The 23355-nt window shown below is 42.1% G+C and overlaps 1 protein-coding gene across 4 annotated transcripts in view; it reads right to left on the bottom strand.

The window, feature by feature from the left end:
- The window catches only part of SORCS1 (sortilin related VPS10 domain containing receptor 1), a 539290-nt gene that overhangs the window by 127447 nt on the left and 388488 nt on the right, over positions 1 to 23355 (bottom strand). For all 4 annotated transcript variants that reach the window (XM_024734898.1, XM_024734896.1, XM_024734899.1 and 1 more), the window contains exons 7-8: positions 3035 to 3153; positions 410 to 499 (exon numbers count right to left, since the gene is read on the bottom strand). In XM_024734898.1, coding sequence (XP_024590666.1) covers positions 410 to 499; positions 3035 to 3153 — 209 coding nt within the window. The remainder of the gene's footprint in view (positions 1 to 409; positions 500 to 3034; positions 3154 to 23355) is intronic.

Below are 23355 nucleotides of genomic sequence, written 5' to 3' on the forward strand. Positions count from 1 at the left end.
GAATATATATGTATGTATATATATATATGTATATGTATATGTATATGTATATATATATGTATCATACCTGTTGCACTGATATACTGTGTATCCAAAGCATAGTTTCTGTCCTGCTAGAAAACCAATACATCCCACTTGAAAAGCAAAAGCACGTCAGTTATCAATTTACTCAGATGCTCCTACAGCAAGAATTCCAAAGAATTAGAGAGAGAAAGAGAGAGGTGGGGGAGGGAGGGATGGACCACTGAGAGAGAAAGAAGGATAAGGAGGTTGGCAAAAAGGAAAGTAAAGAAGTGAACTTGAGAAACAGAGATGGAGGATGAAAAGAAATAAATAACTACGAGAGACTGAAAGAGTCCTTGGGGAAAAAGAGTAGACACTGAAATAGAGAAACGGATTCAGGCCATACCTTGGGCAAAGCATATTTGGGCAGCTTCATTTGGGCAAACGCATTCCTTCGGTAGGAAACGTAGTAGTGTGGCCGTCCTCCTGATGTCAGCTGGAGCGTAAACATAAAGGGTGTAAGAAGAGCTACTACTACAGGTCACAGAAGGACAGCCCCTGAATGGAAGGGGGTAGCTGCCAACACAACAGCGTAAGTGAGTATTGTGGGCCAGTGTAAAGAATTGGCATTCAGTTCAGAAACAACTTAGACAGTGTATGTGATTTCAGAGGCCCAAAGTGAACCCACTGCACAAAAATACAATTCTTCAATTTGCCCTGTGGTGCAGAAGTCAGGAGACATTTTTAGCGATTTTTTTTTTTTTAATAATACAAGCCTTAGGGTATATTGGATCTGTGTCCCTCAGCAGCCCAGCCATCTAGCCCCAAGACTTTGACCACACAAACAGGTCCCTGTGCCAGATGAGAAGGGAATGGTCCAGGTCACAAGGTGGCAGAACGGGAGCCCCCATCTCGGCACTGAATTCCGGTTCTGTGCAGTCACACTGCTGGCTGTGAGCATGTCCCACACACAGCAGTGCTGCTGATGTGTTAGACGAAAATCCAAGCCAGGATCGTGGTTCAAAATCATTCTAGACCTCAACCTCCCAGAAGAGAACAAATGGTGAGCTACCTCCCCCAGGTCTGCCCAGAATGTACAGCCCAAAGAACCCTGTGAGTCTGAGGGAGGGTGAGAAGCGCTGCGGTCTCCAACTCAGCTGAGCACCACGAGGTGCAGGCTGTGAGCAGTGCACTGCCACTCTCTTTCTCCTTTGGAGCCACTCTTTCTTCCCCACCTTTATTGAGATATTATTGACATGCAGCACATGCAAGTTTAAAGTGTACAATATGATGACTTGATATGCATATATTGTGAAATGATTACCTCATATAAGGTTAGTTAACACCTCCATCCTTTTACTTAATTAAGATTTTGTGTCTATGTGTGTGATAAAATTTCAGATCTATTCTCATAACAACTTTCAAGTATATAATACAGTATAGCCAAAATGCTGTTTATTACTTATACATCATATAGCTGGACATGTACCCCCTTTGACGGGCATCTCCCCATATCCCTAGCCCCCAGTTCCTGAAAACCACCTTTTTACTCTCAGTTTCTATGAATTCCTGTTGCTACTCTTAACCCATATAAACATCTGGACTTTGAAGTCATCTGGAGTTTGCATACTCAGAATGTCAACAAATGCTCTGGGTGAATTTTCACCAGACACGTAAAAATGTGACTAGAAAGTTATATTCACCATGACGTGGCCAGACCAACTCTTGGTCCTAGTGTCGGGTTATATGTTCATAGTGGCCTGGGTAGAAAATATATAAAACTCTAAATGCACAATTGATTTTCATTTGTGAGTCATATATGTGGATTTTAAACTGTTACTAGAAAACAGGAAAGGTCCCTGGAAGCAACACTGATAGAGAAACGATTTATACACAGAACCAATATGGGTAACCATTTCCCATTTTAATGTCACTTGATAATTTGATGCTGAAGTTATCAGAGTGCTCATTATTCATTTTCCTAGAGGAAAAGGAAGTGTGCATGTGTGTGTGTGTGTGTAACTGTGAACTACTTTAAAAGTACATAGGCTGATAGTAAGGAATTTGAACATTTACTTCCCAATACATGGGATTAAATATTCTAAATTATGATTTCTTGTCCAAGTAAACATACTAGTATCTAGAATGTCTCAATCACAGTGAAACTGTAGATTTATTTATATATATAAACTATTTAGCTATTGTACCTTTGTCAATTTTAACATGGAAAGCAGTAAAGGAATTTTTAAATGTTTTGTCCAAACAAGCCTAAATTTGTCCTTAAATGTGAAAAGAAACAAAGCATTCTTGTTCCTTCTCTCTTCTAACCACTCCTGAACCCTCAGCTTCTCAAGCTGTTTCCCACTCTTGCGGAGGTGAGAAACCTGTCTGAATGCATCTCATCTAAATTCTCTTGACCCTGATCTCAGTCGTGCCTGTAAACAACAGAGGCTGATCATGCCCTATCGGCTCTACCTCTCACCACCTCCAGGCACCCCACATTGACAAGTCCTCCAGACACCACCCCAAGGAAGGAATTACTATTCTGTTAGTATAGAAGCTTCAAATTGGTAATGTTCTTTTTGTTAAAAAAATAATGCCTTGGTGGTGGGGGGGAAAGGGTAAGCTGGGACGAAGTGAGAGAGTGGCATGGACATATATACACCACTAAATGTAAAATTGAGAGCTAGTGGGAAGCAGCCGCATAGCACAGGGAGATCAGCTCGGTGCTTTGTGACCACCTAGAGGGGTGGGATAGGGAGGGTGGGAGGGAGGGAGACGCAAGATGGGGGAGATATGGGGATATATGTACGCATATAGCTGATTCATTTTGTTATATAGCAGAAACTAACACACCATTGTAAAGCAATTATACTCCAATAAAGATGTTAAAAAATAATAATAATAATGCTTTTTTTTCCTTTCTTTATTGCTTTTCAGGGAGTGTAAGCGGGCAAAGGGGCTGCATTAGGGACAGAAGCAGGGAAGGGAAAAGTCTTTGACACAATCAATGGAAGTGGATCTTTCATACCTGAACAAACACATAATCATCCTGGACAATCAAAGAGTCTGGGTCAATGTAGCCTGGGAAAGGTTTGTTTCTGCTGGCCTCTGTGCAGTTCTGCATTCCGCAGGTCAGGTATTGTGAATCTGAAATAAACGAGGGTGGGGTGATATACACACAGCATGTTAGAGTCAGAGTGGACATCTACTTCTCTTGCTGTCTTCAAGCCTTTCCACAAACCTCACATTCTCTATTCACTACATTACTGTCACTATTGTCGTTAAAAGTATTATCAGTATTATTTTACTCACTTGCTGTCAACACCACCATCACTATTTCCCAGTACCTCCACCAACTCTTGTCATCCTAGAATATTAAATTCCTGTTAATTAAATTTTTTCCTTCCAAACCCAAATGAAAATATTTTCAAAAGCTGGCAATAATACTTGTGCCTTCTTAGTTATTTTTTCTCATTTATAGGCTTCGCCTCCACACTTCGACCTTTGATAAACTGGGAAACACACACATATGTGCAATCATCAATCACCTCACGCTAGAAGTGCTGTTGTTATAAACAATAAGGTGCTATGTGAAGATGAAGGTTTTTCTTCTATTACTAATTGGAAATAAAACAGAATTGAGAGGAGATTCCCAACTCAAAAACTTTGCCCTCATTTTATAGGTGAGTAAACTAAGACCCTGCATCTCACCTGAGACTACAGCAGGTGATAAACATATCAGTAATAACAACTCAATAGATTTGATCCCTGTTGCTGGAAGTATATTGTATGAGGGAGGCTGTCACTTTTTCAACCCCAACTATTCTGCCCTCTCTATGAATCAGATGTCACTTAAAAGTCCTTTTGCCTCCTTGCACTTAGAATAAATTCAAACCCTCTACCACCACTGCTTCAACTGCCCCTCATGCTAGTCTCTTCTCTCCCTGTGACTCTTCTAATCTAAACTGCGATATGTTCAGGAATTTGGCCAAACTTTCTACCACTAAAGAGGCTTTACATTTGTATTCTCTCTGCCTAAACTGCTTCTCCCCAGGTTGTTCCCCAACAAAAGTCTAGATTTCGGCTTACTGTTACTTCTGAGGGTTTTCCATGATTACTTTCGATAACACTCCATCCTGTTAATTCCCTTCATGGAATTTATCACAATCTAAAGTCACCTTGCTCATGATTTATTTCTGCCCCTCTCCCTGTTAGAATATAAGCTCCATGAAGACAGAGACCTCTTTTGTCTTTGTTGTTTTCTCCTAGACCTCCAGATTCTAATACTGTTCCAGGCACATAGTACTAACGTAATAAATAAATATTCCTTGGAACATACCACTTTACTGGAATATATCTTTTTGAATGAAAAAGGAAGTAATTTTACCTTTTTTTGGGTGCTTAATGAGTGGGTAAGTTTAATTTTAGGACATCAAAGATGTGTGAAGAAATCAGGACATGATTATTTACATGAAATGGGGGGTAGGCAATCGTATGTTGAGTTAGATATTAGGATTCACTAATTGACTTCCCTGAAGGAAATTCCTAGCACTACTTTTCCTGAAGAACTTGGGTAAACCTGTATTCTACAAGGAGTGCCGCTAGGGCTCCAACTGACCAATGGCTGACGTAGCTGCTGATAAGCTCTAAGGAGAGGGAAGGAGAGCTTTATCTACAATCTTCCTTTATCACGCTGCCATGTGTGGTGATGGGGATAGCTCTCAAGTATTTTAACCCATCTAGTCCTCCAAAGAGAAATTAAAGAAAAGCCTTTCAGGCTTCCCTGGTGCCGCAGTGGTTGGGAGTCCGCCTGCCGATGCAGGGGACACGGGTTCGTGCCCCGGTCTGGGAGGATCCCGCATGCCGCGGAGCGGCTGGGCCAGTAAGCCATGGCCGCTGAGCCTGCGCTCCGCAACGGGAGAGGCCGCAATGGTCGGTGAGAGGCCAGCATACCGGAAGAAAAGCCTTTTACTCTCCCTTCCCTATCTCCTTTCTTAGACATTCTTATAGTTTCATTTTAGGGCATAACTCATGATCTTTCTCCCTGAAGAGAATTTCTGGGATTCATCCCTTCCCAGAACAGTTCTCCCTATGCCACACAAAATCTGTACCTGACAATTTCACACTCCATCAGACCCTTCTACAGCTTTAGTTGACTTCTGTTTTTCAAAAGGCAACTCAGGGTCATAGAAATGGAGATTGGCATCTGTGAGTCCTGGGCTTGAGTTCTGGTGTGGTCACAGCTGCATAATTCAAAGGAAATTACCTTCCTGAGTCTTGCTACCTTCATCTATTAAATGAGGATGCCAATGGCAACTATCCTGTAGTTTGGCTCTAAGGATTTACTGAAATAATATATGTGCTAAATGCTTTGAAAGTCAAAGTTGTACAAATGTCAGTTGTTACTATCAACTATAGTGTTCCTATTTTCCCTTTTGCTTCTTTTCACAGTGATTACATCAGTTTGGGGCACACAGTTTGTCCTTAAGGAAACTGAATTTGACAGGTACTATCGGTGACCTATCCAATGCTCATTCCTCCCTGCCTCTTTGCCAGAAAAGCCAGTACTGGACCTGGTGGCTCATCTTTCTTCCACGTGAATCAGAAGCTCTGATGTGCAGGGAATAATCCTCTTGAGTCTATGCCCACTCTACTTGCCATCATTTGCTTTAGGGAAAGCCATTTAAACCAGTTCTAGTAAATAAGAAGTGAAAGAGATCTTTTAAGGGGCTACAGGGAGGCACAGCACAGAAGACCTTCTTCTGCTACCATACAACGCTGAGTCAACATGACGTGTGGGACTGCTCTAGCCTTCTTGCGCATGGAGGAGTCTTAGAGTTAAACTTACACAATGAGTATGATGAAGAGGCGGAAGGGACCTGTTCCCTGATGACATCATTGAGGTACTGATTATACTGAACCCAGGGCTGCCCTGTCTCTGTGCTTCTTGTTATGTGAGATAATGAATGAAAACAATTTGAATCAAAGGTTCAGAATTAGGAAGTCTCAGGCTTCAATTTACTAATACAACTTCCATTCGAATTTCTCAGACTGCCACCCCATGAGGACTTCTTGATGAATACACAGTGCTTGTTTTATCTATAATGGTGTCTAATAGTTTCTTTCTTAAGACCTCAACTTCCCCTTCAAAGGTCCCTGAGCAAGAATAAGATGGAAAATATAGACTTTTCACTTTTGTAACTCAACTATATAAAAATTATGAATCTGAGGGATCTGGGGAGAAATTAAAAGAACAGGGAAACTAATATTTGTTGAACATCTATGTGCCAAGTACTCTGAAGCATGTTCACACTTATGCGGTACATTTAATCTTCACAATACTATAGAGCATAATTTATCAACTGACTTTGCAGATAAAGAGAATGAAACCCCAAGAGATTATAGAAATGGCAGTAGGCGGTTTCAGACGGGGTTGGTTGGCCTCCAAGTCTGGTTTATTTCCACTATGTTGCATAGTGGAAATAATGCAGCCAATTGGTTGGGGCCAATTTTTGTTAAGCATGTTTTTTGGCTCCCAAGTATAAATGGATATACCTAGATTTAAAATAAAAAAAAAAAAAGCCTGTACGTTTGTATTTTTGTGCAGGGTCGTTTGGCAATATGGATCAACATCCTTTCGGGTTCATTTCTGAGAATTCGACTTGAAGAAATAATTAATGATCTGTGCCAAGATTTATCTACTCTGATATTCATCATAGTGTTGTTTATAATTTAAAAAAATAAGAGAAAAAGGCCAACAATTGAGGAACAACTACATAGACTGTGGCACATGCATAGTTTGCTACTAAAATTCTGCCTTTAGACTATGTATGAGGAATTACAGAAATGCTTAATGCATTTTATATCATAAAAATAGCTTACCAATTAATAATGCTGTATCAATGTTCATTTCTTAGCTTTGAGAAAGAGAACATGGTTGTGTAAGACGTTAACATTAGGAGAAGCCGGGTAAAGCTGTGCTATCTTGCTAACTTCTCTGTTTATCTAAATTTATTCCCAAATAAAAGTTTTTAAAAAGTAGGTTACCAAAATATGTGCATATGGACACGATTTTGTGCAAGTGGTATATATAGAGATGTCTACATATGTATGTTTACATGGGGAAATGAATAAAAGTTATACATGTGATGTCAACACTTGCGCAGAGGCAGAGATGTGAGAGAGGCAGACAACCAGCGCCAGGTCTTTGGTCAGCACCTCTCAGCCGGGGAAAGGGGCCAGGGGTCACGGTGGGCTTGTGGGATCCTGCTTGCAAGAATTAGAGAACTGTCTCTAACTCCTTTGCTTGTTCTATCTCTCTTCACTCCCCGTGCCACATACTGAGGTAGAACTGCAATGAGCCCTTCTTGAGCTGAGAATTACAAAATGTACAACCGATGGACCCAAGAAAAGCCCCAGGAAGAGGTCTTGAAACCATGTCTTTCCTGGAGAGGTTCGAAGTGAAATTTGCAAGCTGAAGGGGAACTGATCAATTCCCAGTGGCCTGCCTGTGGTAAACTGCTCCTGGTTTGTTCTCCTTCCCCTCCTAATGGAAACAGAAAGAAACTGGCTGCACTTCATATTGAGGGACCAATCATTCTTATTCCCCTTGGGGCTCGCTGTAACAACATTAAGCATGATGAACTCTTTCCATATTCAATTCCGGTGAGTTTATGATGCAATTTCATAGGAAGTATCTTGTAATTTGGCATTAATTAACATCAATTAATGTAGGCAACTGCTAGACTTTAGAATTAATTTCATTACTTTTCCCACACAGATGTTTTCCTTGCCACAGGTAATTAGGACACTGTGCGGGTCTTTCTAAGCATCTCGCTCTCTGCAACAGCTGGTGCTTGGGATAATGCAATTCCCATGCCCCCTGCGCTGCTCTAAGGGAGGGAAGCTGCTTTTTAAAGGCCAGGCTTGGAGCAGGGGAACGAGGGTTTAAATGCAGGCTTAGCTTGGTAAACCTAAGCAAATCACTTTACTTCTCAAATCTGTAAAATGGGAATAAACAGGAGCCATCCTGCCAGCGGTTATGAGGACTTAAAACCTCGGTGGGGAAATGTGTTCAGTCCTGTGTCTGGCTGGACTGTGCTCACGTAGTGGGAGCTGTGGCTGTGATCGAAGCACCCCCTCTTTCATCACCAGTACTGCTCACTGTGTCTCAAGGGAACCAACTGGGAAGCACTACAGACATTTCTACCTGAGACAATAGGCTTCCTTTATATTCATGCTTTGGTTTGGGTTAATTTTTTTGAGTAATTTTTTAAAACACCATGAAAAGTATTCTCCCGGTGTAATTAATAGATAATAAATATTCTATGCAGGCAGTGTGAGGTAGTGGGTGGGGCAGAACTGGAAACTAACTAGGGCTGTGAGATGACACAGAAGTCACCTTGGTGCCCAGCACACAGGGCAGCCCGCCTGCAGCCAGATTGCTGTGCAGGGTCTCCCTCCCGTTGGAGTGAAGGGCTAGGTCCGAGCTCTTTCTCTCTTGTGTTATGTGACTCTGAGAAGGTCATTTACCAAGCTAGGCTTCAGACTTTTTCTCTATAAAACGTGGGTTATTAGAATTTTAGGATCAAAGGAGGATGTTAAAATCAGACTACTGACTTTCAGATCCGAAGGTCTTTACCATCCTTTACCCACTGAAACCTCTTCCCTTCTCACTCTCGCCCAAGGGAACAAAGCTCTGTGATGTTGCTGGGAAGTCTGTGTCTCTGGGGCTTCCGCTCTTTTTAAACAGCACGTGCATTCCTGGCTGACACCCTGTGTTCATTCAGAGAGCTCCCCTGGTTTGAACTGCCTTTTCCTTTCCTGTGATCCTATCCAAATACTTCCTGGGCCCTTCTGTGGAGTTTTTCCTGAGGCTTGGGCAGACCTCTCCCTTCCCACAATGGCTCCATTGATAGTGACAGCAGCATTAACCTCCAAAACAACCAGAGCAACCTCTCCTCTGAGTCGGGAACTGTGCTGAATGGACCCCATGCTTTTTCTCTTCTAAACTTTGGAGAAAATCCAGAATAAGGTACTTTTTACAGGTAAAGAACTCCAGACTTAGGGGTGATATTTGAACATTGTAAAAGCTGAATTTTAAATAAAACCATAAACTAGGCTGGCAAGCATGAACACTTTAAAGCTCTCTCCCATCCCCTGCTAATTTTCAACTTTGAAGCAGAACAGTTTCTAAAGCCCATAATCTGTATATAAATTTTTATCTTGTTCTTTCTACTGTCCTATTATTTGGTTTGGAACATTCCTATTACATATTTGCACCCAACACACACTCACACACACACACAAACACACACACGTGTGTGTACACATGTATCAACAAGCTTGTGCTCACAGAAACTTCATTCCCATCAGGGGTCTAGGGCACTCTGTGGCACGTACCAGTTAGAAACTGAGATCTTCAAAAGTGAGACTCCAGCCTTGACCCCTGAAAGACTATACTGAGGACAAGAAGTTTCTGTGAAAATTATAAACTTAGATCAAATGTCCTCCTTTGGCAAGATAAGCTTGTGGCATTGCTTTCTTCTAGGCAATCTCTTGATTTGGGCCCAGTATAACTTTCTAAGTATCGTCTTGTATTGTTAGCCTTTGGACGTTCAGGAGGCCATGATTACCACAGGGAAAGTTCTGGAATTACACATTTTTTGCCAAGCATGGGGCTAGGAAATGGGGACATGAGAGAGGACAGGAGGGCAAAATAATTTAGTAGAAATAAAGAAAGTCCTTCACCAAGGATGATGCAGTGGGGTGAGTGTATCCTAGGAGGAGTGCAGGTGCAGGTTCTGTGGGTCCCCAGGTGAGGGGCATCTGACCTTCAAACCTCTCCACGGATGGTTTACTCTGTGTCAGGACTTCTCCTGCGACTCTGCATTTATTTTACTTTGCATCACACAGAGTTGTTGTGCCCTCATGGCCTATAGAACACCTGAATATAAAGACTATTTTACTATTGACTCTAAGTCACAGAGGGACAGTTCCCTGTGCAGGGCTGAGGGTGGGGACACCCAGGGAAGGCTGCGTGGAAGAGCTGAGAAAAGCCTGGAAGTTGCTTGGAGCAGTGACAGGGTGGGAGACATCACTCCAGAAAGCAAGAGCACTGGGCCAGAGCACGGGGGCATGAGAGAGGATGGGAGACGGGCTTAGGGAATGTCAGTCACCTCTTCTGTGAGAAAGTCACACTAGAACTCCAGTTTACGCCAAGAAAAGACACGAAGTTATCTGCAAGGTCACACCCAGCCGTGAAAAACCGAGAAGCATGTTTGTTCCAGTAACTTTCCAAATTGAGTTTACAAAGAAAGGAGTGGGAGACGGAGAGACAGAGACAGGGAAAAGGACAAATAGTAGGAAAGAAAGAAAATAGGAATGCAAGTGGAAAGGAGGGAGGGAGGGAAGGAAGGGAGGAAGAAATGAAAGCAGTTTTGTGCATGTGGGAGAAAATACACAGCATGTATTCTCCAGGGCTTTCTGTGGGAGAGGGATGTGCACTATTTACTTAGATGTGTTCATGTGTTATATGATGAATGCCAGGACAGAGGGTCAGTTCAAGGGACAGCCTCTGAGACACGTGGGTATATCCAAACCACTATTTCTTCACTTACTAACTTTCTATTTTCATCACACTCGACACTGAATATCATACTTGGAACATGATAAATACTCAATAAAGATCAATAAGACATGATCCTTGCCTTCCACAGTGAAATAAACAGAAGGAGATGACACGTTTGTCTGTCTTCTCTATATTCCAGCTACACCTCAGCCACGCCAAACACGCCCATACTCCGTATCCTTCACACGTGATGTTCCATCTGTCTGCAATGCTCTTCCACCCAGCAGACCCAGCTCTTTCCCTTACTTCCATAAGGACTTGGCTGAAACACCAAATGCCACCTTATCAGAGATTCTTTGACAGCGGCCCCTGCCCCACCCCGTCACTTTTTATCTAGACTCTGCTTTGTTTTGCTTCCTAGAACACACCATCACCTGGCACTATGCATCTGTTTATAACCTGTCTCCCCTAACCAGAAGGTTAAGCTCTATGAGAGTCGGGCCTTTGCAACATCCCTTACTATCCTCCGTTCACGCCTAGAAGGGCAGCTGGCCTAGCACAGATGTCCAGCAATGCTTTTCAAATGAATGGATAATAAATAGGTCTGCAGTGAACCAGACCTGGCTTCAAATTTTAGCCTGTGGCAATGGCAAAAATATTTAGTCACTGTAAGCCTCATTTTCCTCACAATTAACGTGAGGAAAATAATCATAGGTCCTGCCTCCAAGAGTTGTTGTAAGTAGTGCAGTGGCGCCAGCCAAATAATAGGAATATAATGCATGATCCTAGCATCCGTGTTGCTTGAGAACACATGGGGCAAAGGAGGGGGAGGTATGAGCAAGTGGAAAGGTCTTTACGCTACCTTTTGTTCTTGTTTTAAAGCAGGAGTCAGAAACAGGAATTTTTCAAACCCTTAGAAATTGCCACACATGCATGTTATATGGACTGTCGCTGCTGAGTCCTGGGGGAGCCTGAAGACCCAGGAGAAACCCAGTCCTTTGTCCTAGAGTTAAGACCCGGACATCTAACAAGGTCATGGTGAAGGTGAAAAGAGATGAGACATGTCAAGAAAGGACTTTAGCAGGCAGCAACCTAAGTGCCCATTCACTAGCACAGGAACGAATAACATAGGCAGAATCGTCACACCCTGTAAAACGATACAGCAGTGAAAAAGACTGCACTGCAGCTCCACTCAGCACCATGGACAGAGTGCCACGCAAAGTACTGGGCGACAAGGCAGAAGGGAACCCAAAGTACGATACCATTTCTATGAAGTTCAAAATATGCAAATCAATATTATACACTGTTTAGGGATACAGACACAAACAATAGAAGGTAATGGTATGAATAGGAATGATTGACACCCATTTCAGAAGATGCAATTTGGGAAAAGGCACTGTGGGCTTCAACTGTGTTTGCAACAATGTAATTAAGAGGTTGACACAAACTCTGGTCCATCCAAACCCAGCCTGTCATCTGTTTTTGTGTGACCCATGAACTATGAAGGACTTTCACATTTTTTAATGGTTGAAAGAAGTCCTAAGAAGGGTAACAGTTCACAACCTGTGAAAATTATGTGAAATTCAAACTTCAGGGTCCATTAGTAAAGTTTTCTCAGAACATACACACACAGAAAAGATCTGGAGAAGACAAATTTCTCTCCTGCACCTCTGTGTTCTCTCCCTCAGGACGGGAGGTAAGGACACAGACTTTCTCACAGACGGGTGAGCACACAGGAGGCAGGGGAAGTAGTAGCACATAATGGATACAAAGGACCTAATTTGAAAGCTGCCCAGCTGAGCCTGTTACTGCACTGTCACTGTCAGGTTTTTCACTGCTGTGTGGGGAGGCTCGTGTTCTCTTATTTTATGCTTTCCTGGTTGGTTTTCAGGGTTGTCTTTAGGCTGCTAAGTCAGAGAGGCCAAATTGAAATCAATAGTCTTTGAAATTAAGAGACTTTTGCAATATGAAAAATGGGGTCAGAAGGACACTGCTAGAAAGACAAAGTGGTAGTGGTGCCAAAGCCTGGGAGCTCAAGGTAAAGTAGAGGTCGCGCCCAAACCGCTGGCTGGAGACTCCTGACTTTCACTCTCTCTCCCACGCTTCTGTGATTTTCTTTCCGACCTTACTTGCACAGCAAGGTTTCTTTTTACCTGATATTTTAACACCCTCTGGGGGAAGGACTAAGTGTACCCTCTCTGCTGCCCAGCCCATTGTTTTCAGTGTCAAGTAAAATCCTCAGGGGCATTTTCCATTGTGGCCAACTCCAATTCCTCCAGGAGTTCCCCCTTCACTCCAGGCCTTGGCAGCATTTTCCATTGTGGCCAACTCCAATTCCTCCAGGAGTTCCCCCTTCACTCCAGGACTTGGCAGCCCAAGGACTACTTATTGGGCTGGCCACTTCCAAGCAGCGGGCATCCCAGGCTTTATCTGTTGCCTATAAAGCTCAAGGAGAAACCTGGCAAACGTTCTACACTGGTCTGAATGTCCTCTCCACGTATGAAAGGAGGACACTGTGCGCACGGTACCAGGAACAACTGGAGACGTCTGGTTAGAAATCGGTGGGGGAGTAAAGGACACTCAAATCCCCGTCAAGCAATAAGGTCGAAGGGAATTCAGGGGATGCTCTGAAGTCCCTTCAGGTGGCTCCTAAATGTATCTAGGACGTTGGGTTACATTTCTAGGATCACTCTCTATTCTCAGTCGCAGGTTACTCAACATGGGAGGATCCCTTTCTAAGCCAGAAGAAACACCTCTGGAGTATATCCTTAAGAACTGGAAACTTAATTTTTACTGTAAGAGTGCCTGGCTTTTATATAAATTGGGGGATGGAAAATGGCCTGAAAATGGGTATCTTGCAATTGGATCTTTATTGCCACAGGATGGGAAAATGGACTAAAAGGTTCCCTATGTTCAAGTTTTCATGGCCTTATATCATAATCCTGCTCTATGTGGCTCCATAATCAAAAGCCTGAGGAAACAGAAAATCTCTCCTAACATTCTAAATGATCCCCTCTAACTTCTCCCAACTCTCAGGGGGGAACCAAGTTTCCCCCACTCTTGCAAGTTCCCTCACTCCTCCAGAGATTCTTCTGATCAAACTGAGACCCCAGCTCCCCACAGAAACAATCCCTGCTTGGACAACATTTTATCAGCCAGTCTGCCCGTTATTAGGGCCAGTTTTAGCACCATGCGGTCATATTTTAGCTATGAAACTATGACTACAGAAAGGAAAGGTGATTTTTTTTTGACAATATGGCCACAATATTCTTTAGACTCTGGAGAAAACTGGTTAAAATAAAGCTTTTTTTGAAATTGTAAAACCGGTTCGTTTTGCATGTGCAATTAGAGAAATCTAGCTTGTTAAAATGCTTTTTGGTTTATTTTCAAAATTCTGACCCTGAGAGAATAAAAATATGCCTAGGAGAAAGCTTGAGGTTAACTCTTATCATGTCCTTGGGAAACAAACACAGCCCACTTTGCCTGAGACTTCGGCCTTGGGTGGCTTAGTGAAACTTCAAGTCAAAAAAAAAAAAACAGGCAAAGAGACAATTTAAGCCTCAAGAGGGAAACTATGAGATCTCTGTCTGGATATATGTATGTCTCAGCATGTGTCTTTGTCTTCGCATAATATTGCTGAAGTAAATTTGTAAATGAGCTCTATTTAACTGGCTTAGAAAAGAAAAGTAAGTGCTCACAAATCAAACAATTCTAAATACAAGACAGAAACTAAAGATGTCTGGGTTTATTTGACACACACCTTGTACCACACTGAGAAAAAAAAATGTGCTTTGGAAAAATACATGTTTTTAGAGGTTATGGAATGTGATCTTGAGTTTGATAATCAGAAAACGCCAGTATGACAAACAGTTACACCTGGTTTCTTCTTGGTTTTCACTAGAGGTCATGGGTTTTTAAGGGTTAAAAATTATAATACGTAATCAAAGCTACCGAAGTGACAAGAGAAGCATTTCAGTGCGTAAAGCAAGTAGGATATATGTTGTTGGCCAGAGAAGATATAAAGACTGGAGATATTTTTGTTGGGGAAAGTGATGATAATAAATTTGTCCTACAGTTAGTTGTTTACAGATGAAAAAAAATGGGCAAGTTATTGATAATATGGATCCAGGAAGTGATAAAAGTTTTGTGGAAAAGGAACTATGAAAAAAAATTTGGTACGTTGTTAAGACTGATTAAGACTAAATTGAAATGAATTAGGTGAATAAATTTTGCTATTAACAGTAAGCTGGTACCAGACTGAAATTTGGTTCTCTCTCTATATTAAGAGAAATGCTGCTTTTGATAACAGACTGTGTAAATTTCGTTGCCTTTAAATGATTTATATTTGCTTTTGAAATCTTTTGTTACTTTGGTTAAGTATTATTTCACAATGATCTATGAAGATTATGGCACACGTAGAGAAAGTTCATTCTGCTTCTACGAGATTGACCCCCCCATTGTCAGACTTTTGCCACCCTGATGTCCTGTAGCATGGTAATGGTCTACTCCTAAACCAGGGAATTTAAAATGGGTCAACAATAGCGGCAGATTAAACAGTCAGCACTATGGGAAGACATATGTGCTCTTCCCAGACCAGGACTCGAACCCGTGTCCCCTGCATTGGCAGGCAGATTCTTAACACCACACCACCAGGGAAGCCCTTGGGTGTGTTTAATAAAAATGGGGGTAATTAGAAAAAATTATGTTTCACTAAATATCATCGTAGTTTCATTAGTTAAGTTCTGTGTTTACTAAGACTCACTTCCCAGATAGTTCCTTGCTGTTATGTTATAGTTACAAGTTTTAACTGAGTTACTAAAGGGACACTCTAAGTTTGTTTCTGAAGCCTAACTTTGTAATCAATCTTTGGATAAAGATCAGATGCTCCATGATCTACAACCAGGAGATTAACAGCAGGCTACAGTCATTCAAGTTTAAAGAAACAATTAGACTATGCTAAGGATAAGGAGCCTGGTAACACTAGGAAATTGGGCTAAATGCCTTATGGACAATGCCAATGTATACAACTTCCCTTAAAGATAAGGCCTGGTGAAAAATAGACTAAGCCAGACAAGCTGGGGATGTACTAGGCTGTACCTAATGAAAATTTCTTAACTTGAATTCTTACTTATGACCTTACTAATACTGCTAGCTGTATTATTTCTATTTTTGCCTGTTTTACAAAATTGTTGTTTCTTACATTACCAAATGTGTGACTGAGCCTCCGATAAAATGATGGTATATAGTCCCATATGAGATCAATGACTGTAAGAGTGAAACTGTAGATACAGGAAGAAGCACCAAGAGGGAATATTTTCCTAGACCGTAAGAGACTAGTAAAGCAGGAGGTCCAAAGACTTTTGGCTACTCACAAGGCCTAGTCCAGTAATGGCACACTGAGCATTCCTAGCACTGTGGGACAAAACAGTCATAAAATGCCCCCCAACCACGGTCAAGTTTATGACCATGGAGGGGCCCTGCCGACAGGAAACTGGCACGTGCTGTCTGCCTCTGCAAAGATTAAACCTGAAGCTGCTGCAGCTGCTGACCTTCAATGCCCCCCTGAAAGGAGTTCAGGGTGGAGATCAGGAATGAGGCATTGTGTGCCCTGGGAAAAAACTGACCAAACAGGCCTTCAGATGGTTAGATATTTTCAGGTAAGGATTTTTATGAGCCCAAATTCTCACCTTTCTCATACCTAGAAAAACACTAAAATCATTAACAGTGACAACTGCTTTGGTTTATGTGTTAATACCACACCAAAGGTTAAAACCTACTTGGATGAAACTAGACAACTGGCTACCTGACTACAGGTCTCCTCAAAGTGCCAGGTCTAGACTAGGATTCAGGCTTATCTTCCTGAAAAAAAAAAAAAGATCTATTTTGTCTATTAATGTTCAGGTTGTCACTCCTCCAACTACTTCTGAATCCGTTGTATCTACATCAATAACACTAGGGTAATAAAAAAAGACATCAAAAAATATATATGACCACACCAAATGGCTCCATTCCTTTGGGCAGGGTAACCCAAGCGCTGACTCTATCTGGACCAGGATCAAAAATTGTTACCAAATATAACTTGGTTCTTACTCCTGCTTTGGCCACTGGTTACAATGATTCTTTTACTGATATTTACAATATTTGCAAACTTGGTAAGTTTGTCTCTTTCAGATCGCAACAGTTTCACATCAGGATAATGGTGCTGCAGAGATTTCAGCCACTCCTCAGAACAGATCCTGCCAGAATACCAGCGTAAGTCACCCTGGGGTCCCTTAATGAGACAGGGCGAGAGCTCCATGACCCCAACTAGATACGGTCTATGAGTCCCTTGCCAGCCTGAGGAAGCGACAGAAGCCAGCCCATCGTCCCTCATGCTCCCAGCAAAGATTTCTTGGGGTTCATGTCTCTCAGGGGGAAGGTGAGGTAGGAGATAGACGGGCCCCTGCGCTGGACAGCTGGTGTTTGTCAAGTGGAGTAAAACTGAAGCTTTGTTCTCACCCAGACATTCCAAGGACAAAGCTAGTGGCAGAAGCTGAGCTCTGCTGAAGTAAAGAGATAAGATGACCACTCCTAAGGTCAAGGAAAACTTCCCTATCTGCACATGTGCAGGAAGGCTCCTTGGGGGTCAAAAAGGGAGGGGGCATCACCCCATAATATGTGTGGACATGTACCCACAGGCCTCTGTGGTGGGATCCATCTTAGCAAATAGTTGCACATGCATGTTGGGGAGCCTCCTAGGACCACTCAGGTGTGAAAAAAGAAACAAGATAATTGGCCAAAGATAAACAAAGACCCAGAAGGACTGTCCTAATAAGCGATTTAAATCACCTCTTTAGGGCTTCCCTGGTGGCGCAATGGTTGAGAGTCCACCTGCCAATGCAGGGGACACGGGTTCGTGCCCCGGTCCGGGAAGATCCCACATGCCGCAGTGCGGCTGGGCCCGTGAGCCCACACTCTTCTCTGGGTGTGTATCTCTGCCTAGTTTCTGACTAACTGCACTCCTCATTAAGGGAGGACGCCCAAACTCTTTCTCTCTGGGTGTGCATCTCTGCCTTACTTCTGTCTTAACAAACTTTCTCTGTGTGCTCTCCCACTTGTTGTGCTGTGTCTCTAATAATAAACTTTGTACGTGTTTTTACAGTTTTTGCCTCTGTGAGAAATGCATTTTTCACTGGGGGCAAGAGCCAGGGGGTGTGGTGGTTAGGATTCCTGGTTTTCATCCAAGCTACCCAGGTTCAATTCCTGGGCAGGGGATTAAGATCCTGCTTCACACCACCACTCCCTGCTGCCTCTCCAAGGTCAGTAGGTGCCACTGGACTCTCCAAGTCTGGAAGCTTGATTTAAGCACAGGGGAGGAGAGGTGAGAAGGCATTTGGTAAACGTGTGGGGAAGTGAAGAAACCAAGCAGGACCCTGTGGGGCTCCTGGACACAAAACACTTTCTGTGGCCCCATTTCTTGATTACAGGAAATAGGCTTCATTCAGCCTCCAAGACCTTCCCTGAGTTCCAACAGGCAGGTTCAAATGGTTGCTCATTAGGGAAGGGAGGGGATGCAGAGACAAGGGAGGACCAGTCAAGAAACAATAGTGCAGCCTTGGGGCAGGGTCCTGGTTCTCCTCTCAAGGGATATACATAACAGCTGTTTTGCAGATACTGAAATCCCCACCAGGTGGGAGAATTTAATGGTATGCTGCCCATAAGCACTTAGACCCCAGACCTGCTGGAACCAGAAGGTTGATGATGCTAATTCCCACTTACCTTCCCACCAACCAGTCAGAAGAATGTCCATGAGCTGATCACACCCTCCTCTTTGAACCATTGCAATAAAACTCCTCACTACCCCCTACAGGCCGGGACACACAGTTCTGAGGGCATTAGCCTGCTGTGGCCCCTTTTGCCTGGCAAAGCAATAAAACTATTCTTTTCTACTTCACCCAAAACTCTGTCTCCAAGATTTAATTCGGTGTTGGGGTACAGAGGCCAGATTCGGCTTCAGTGGCGGGGAGCTATCAGAATCTGAAACTGACCAGAAGTGGAAACTTCTAACCTCTTCCCGGGCCCCACCCTAGAAGTGATTAATATATTAACTGATTGAAAAAGAAGGTAAAAGAAGGCTATGAAACATGGGGTCTAATAATGCCAATTGGTGTACTAGAGCTGGAGTGGCAAGTTTGATATGTTTTAGATTTGCATAAAAATGCAAATAATGCATAACATTCTTCTCTAGAACATTAAAGAGATTTGATAGCTTTTGAAGGGTCATTGAAGAGGAAATACAAATAACCAAGAAAAATAAATACAAATTCTTAACCTCACTCCTAAGTAAATAAATACAAATTAAAACAATAAGGATATGCCACATTTTTGCTCATCAGACAGGCTATGTTTAAAAAAATTCTCATAACAACCTGGACTATTGAGGGTACGTAAACATAGGCATTCTCATATTTAGAGAGTATGCAATGATGTATCTATTTCAGAGGGAAATGTGACAATGCCTATAAAAATTAAAAATGTACACATTCTTGGATTTCCCAGGGAAATCCCAGGGATTTCCCGTCAGTAATTTTTCTTTGAGCAGTGCTTGCTCCCTAAACACGTCTGAATGCTTATTAAGCACATAGGTAATATGTGCGTACATGTATGTATCAACACTCTTTGAAATAGCCAAACATCTATATATCTATTAATGAGATGTGATTAACAAAATTATAGTTGGCTGTATAATGGGGTTCCTATGTAGTTATTAGCCATGAAGTGGCTACATATATATACACTGATATAGAAAGATTTTTAACTTGCTACTGATTCACCCACACTGAATCTGGCATAATAGTTTTACAACATGAATATTTGTGAGTGTGTATGTATGTGTACACACATACATATTTATCAGCATAAGCCTAAACAATTTCTGGAATAATACAGAAGACATATTTTTTTAAAAAATACCAACTTTGGGGACTTCCCTGGTGGTTCGGGGGTAAGACTCCGTGCTCCCAATGCAGGGGGCCTGGGTTCGATCCCTGGTCAGGGAACTAGATCCTGCATGCGTGCCACAACTAAGAGTCCGCATGCTGCAAGTAAAGATCCCACATGCCGCAACTAAGACCCGGTGCAGCCTAAATAAATATTTTTTAAAAAATAAATAAAATTACCAACTTTGGGGAATGAGAATGAAGTCAGGAAGTGGACCTACTTTTCCCTTGATACACTGGAATACTACTTATCTTTTTATTGTCATCGTTGCTACTTCTGGTGGTATAAAAGTAATTAATGCTTATAGTGTAAACTCAAACCATTTCATTGCTAATATACTGGGGACTGATGAGAACTGAGGTCTCTATCGCCTTCCCGCAGTATCTCAGCAGTGCTCGCCTTATCCAGATATTGATATGCATGCCGTTCAATATGGAAATTCGATTGGAGGGGTGGAAAGTGAAAAGCAGAAATGAGATGTCCAGTTCCTACCCACAACAAGAATTAGTGAGATGGTGGCTATACAAAGTTGTGATTTTCCTTTGATTTTTATCTCAGCTTATAAAATGCTGGTTTGAGTTTCGTTTCAGAAACAGTTTGGGGGCAGTCTTTTTCATAGCTGGTTAAAGGGCCAAGGTTGTTTTTCTCCAGTGAAAGAGATTAGTCCTATGGCAAGTTGTTACAAGGTTAGTCACTCAAGCATATACACATGGAGACCAGTAATTGTCCCTTGTCCCTGCTGGCACGGATCACTACAAGTACAGGAAAAAATTCAGGTCACTGGCCAGGTCTTTCATTTCAGAAGTAAAAGGGAGAAGCAATAAAGCTCAAACTTGGTACTGCAGGTTGTCTTACAAGATGATGCATATAGGTGAGCATAAATATAAAACTGTAGACCCATGTGTAATTACCACGCAGAGAATTCTGATAAAAGTTATATTCTTGGGGCTTCCCTGGTGGCGCAGTGGTTCAGAGTCCGCCTGCCGAGGCAGGGGACACGGGTTCGTGCCCCGGTCCGGGAAGATCCCACATGCCACGGAGCGGCTGGGCCCGTGAGCCATGGCCGCTGAGCCTGTGCGTCCGGAGCCTGTGCTCCGCAACGGGAGAGGCCACAGCAGTGAGAGGCCCGCGTACCACACAAAAAAAACTTATATTCTTTTCCTCCAAATTACATATACATACTGGCATACAATTTCAGGGAGTCATGAGTTTCTCATGCTCATCCATTAGCCCTAAGGGACTCTACACACCCTATGGTTAAAGGCCCTTCTGTAAGAAGACGTGCCCAATGGTGACACACACAGATATTTATTAAGTCAACACACATCAATGTGCCAGGCTCTGAGCTACGTTTTGTGAATGGAACCAAGATTAAATAAGATACAGTTTTTCACAAAGATTTCAATCCAAGAGTTGGGTCAACGTTTTCTCTCTAACTACGTAGATTACATACATACACACACACACACACACACACACACACCTGTACTTATATTAGGTAAATCAACAGAATGTAGGTTTCCTTTTTATTATTATAATGTACTGGGTAGCAGTTTTAATGTATTAGGTGTACACAATGCGTGTGCACATGCAAACATACACACACACAGAGGGTATTTAAACAGTAAAATCTCTGTTTACTGGATGAGGACCTGTCAATTTGTCCTCGGTTGAACACAGGGCCCAATAACAAATGCCACATCCAATAATATTCCAATAATACTTCCTGTGACTGACTGTAATTTAGGTTACTCTCTTCAGCTTGCTTCCCAAGGCAGAGAGGTAGTACAAGAAAGAATAACATCCTTGTCGTGGTTGTTAACTACGAAACATCCAGATTTCAGAGCACAGTTGGCAAGAAATGTTTGTGTAGGTCACAGACCTTCGTAGAGCAAAAGCTTTCCAGAGCTCACCTCCCCTCAAATATGGAGACTTCAATTGAAACAGAAATTAATTATAAAACGTAATCCAGGGAGATTTGAAACGACACTAAAACTAAACTTCGAATAACAAGCCCACATAAGCATTTGCCATCCACCCCATGGCGATAAGCAAAATAAGCAAGGAGGGATTTTTTTCTGTGTCACATGTCTCAGTGCATTGTCTACAAAATTCCTAAACCCATTAAAATCAGAAAAAAATTACTTGTTACAAAGTAAAAAAAAAAAATCATATTATTTTGGCATACACCCTACCAGATGTATGGCCTAGAATATAAACAATGGGTTTCATATACTAAACAGTAATGAAAGGATGGAGAAAAAAGAGGGATCCCAATTCTGGAATGCGGAGAGAGATAACATAGAGATACTGGATTTCTTGGAGCAAATGACCAGCCTGGAGTCTGATTTTTTTTTTTTTTTTTTTTTTTTAGGAGAGGAGCTTTATGGCTGGTTATGTCACCTTCATCGGCAGGCGAACTCTCAACCACTGCGCCACCAGGGAAGCCCTGGAGTCTGATTTTGATAAATACACTCTCAGTTATATTTGCTAATAGCTTGCTACTCTGACCTCTCTCCATGTTCTTTCCTTCCTCCTCCTGTTTCTTTGACCTAAAGCCATGTTTACTGACTCTCTTGGAGAACGACAAACAGACAGACAGACACACAGAGGGAATATGATACTGAGAAAATCTCATTGATTTTTATATTTAGTCAGGTCAGGAGTTATGCTTAGATCCTTTATTTCAATTGGTAGGTTTTGTTTTGTTTTGTTTTGACAGGGATAACTTTTCAGATTAAATCCCTTTATTGAATTTTCACACTTGGATAGTTTCTGAAGATGCTGTCTTTGCTGAAAAGTAAAATAAAATAAATAAAATTAGAACGGATATATTTCATGCCTTGTGAAAGCTGAGCCTGAGATGACAGTTTGGCATTATCACCCTCCGTGCCTGCAGGGAGCACAGGAATAATGTTGGGTGAGAGAAAACGTGCCGATCAGGGAAAGCGACAGCCGTGTTGTTTTCAGAATACGGGGTAATGTGCATTAAATGACACAAGCCAGAAAGCAGCATTATCTCCCAAAGCTTGAAAATAAGATCAACCTGGGATGCTACCAATTCCATCCAGAGCTTTCTAAACAAGGGGTGTAGTCATGGGAAACAGACCCTAAAGCTCTTTCATTAGTCTTTCGTTGTGGGACTTTGTTACTATAAGCGTGTTCCACAGACCAGAGGCATCGGCTTCACCTGCACTCTTGGGCCCTTACTGAATCAGAATCCACATTTTAACAAGATCCCTGGGTGGGTCATATGCATGTTCAAGTTTGAGATGCAATGCTCTAAATTTATCAGATAACCTGGTAAGTGAGGTTAGGTAGCCAGCTGGTAACCCTGACAATTGGTCAACTATGTGTTCATTCATTCAATAAATATTTATTAAGCTCCATCTGCATGTAGACACTGTAGAATGTGCTGGAGATGCAATACTGAGCAAAGGTATACTTGGCTCCTGCACACATAGAACTTAATAGGCTGGTGGAGAGGAAAACTTGTGATCAAATGGAATGTGTAATTTCAAACTAAGATGAATACAATAAAGAAAAATAATAGAGTTGGATGAAAGCAAACAAAATAAACTGGTTTAGATTAGGACTTCGAGAAAGACTTCCTTAAGAAGTGGATGCTCTCCCTGGATTTGATCTAGTTCTACGGTTATTCTGGATGTTATCACTGGGGGAAGCTGGGTGAAGGGTTCAGGGGAACTCCATACTATTATTTTGCAACTTCTCTGTGAGCCTAAGATTATTTCAAAAAGTTAAAAAAATTAGAAATGATGCTTAATCTTAACCTGAACCAT

The sequence above is a fragment of the Neophocaena asiaeorientalis genome, unplaced genomic scaffold (assembly GCF_003031525.2).
Source record: "Neophocaena asiaeorientalis asiaeorientalis breed wild unplaced genomic scaffold, Neophocaena_asiaeorientalis_V1.1 scaffold240, whole genome shotgun sequence".
Lineage (NCBI taxonomy): Eukaryota > Metazoa > Chordata > Mammalia > Artiodactyla > Phocoenidae > Neophocaena > Neophocaena asiaeorientalis.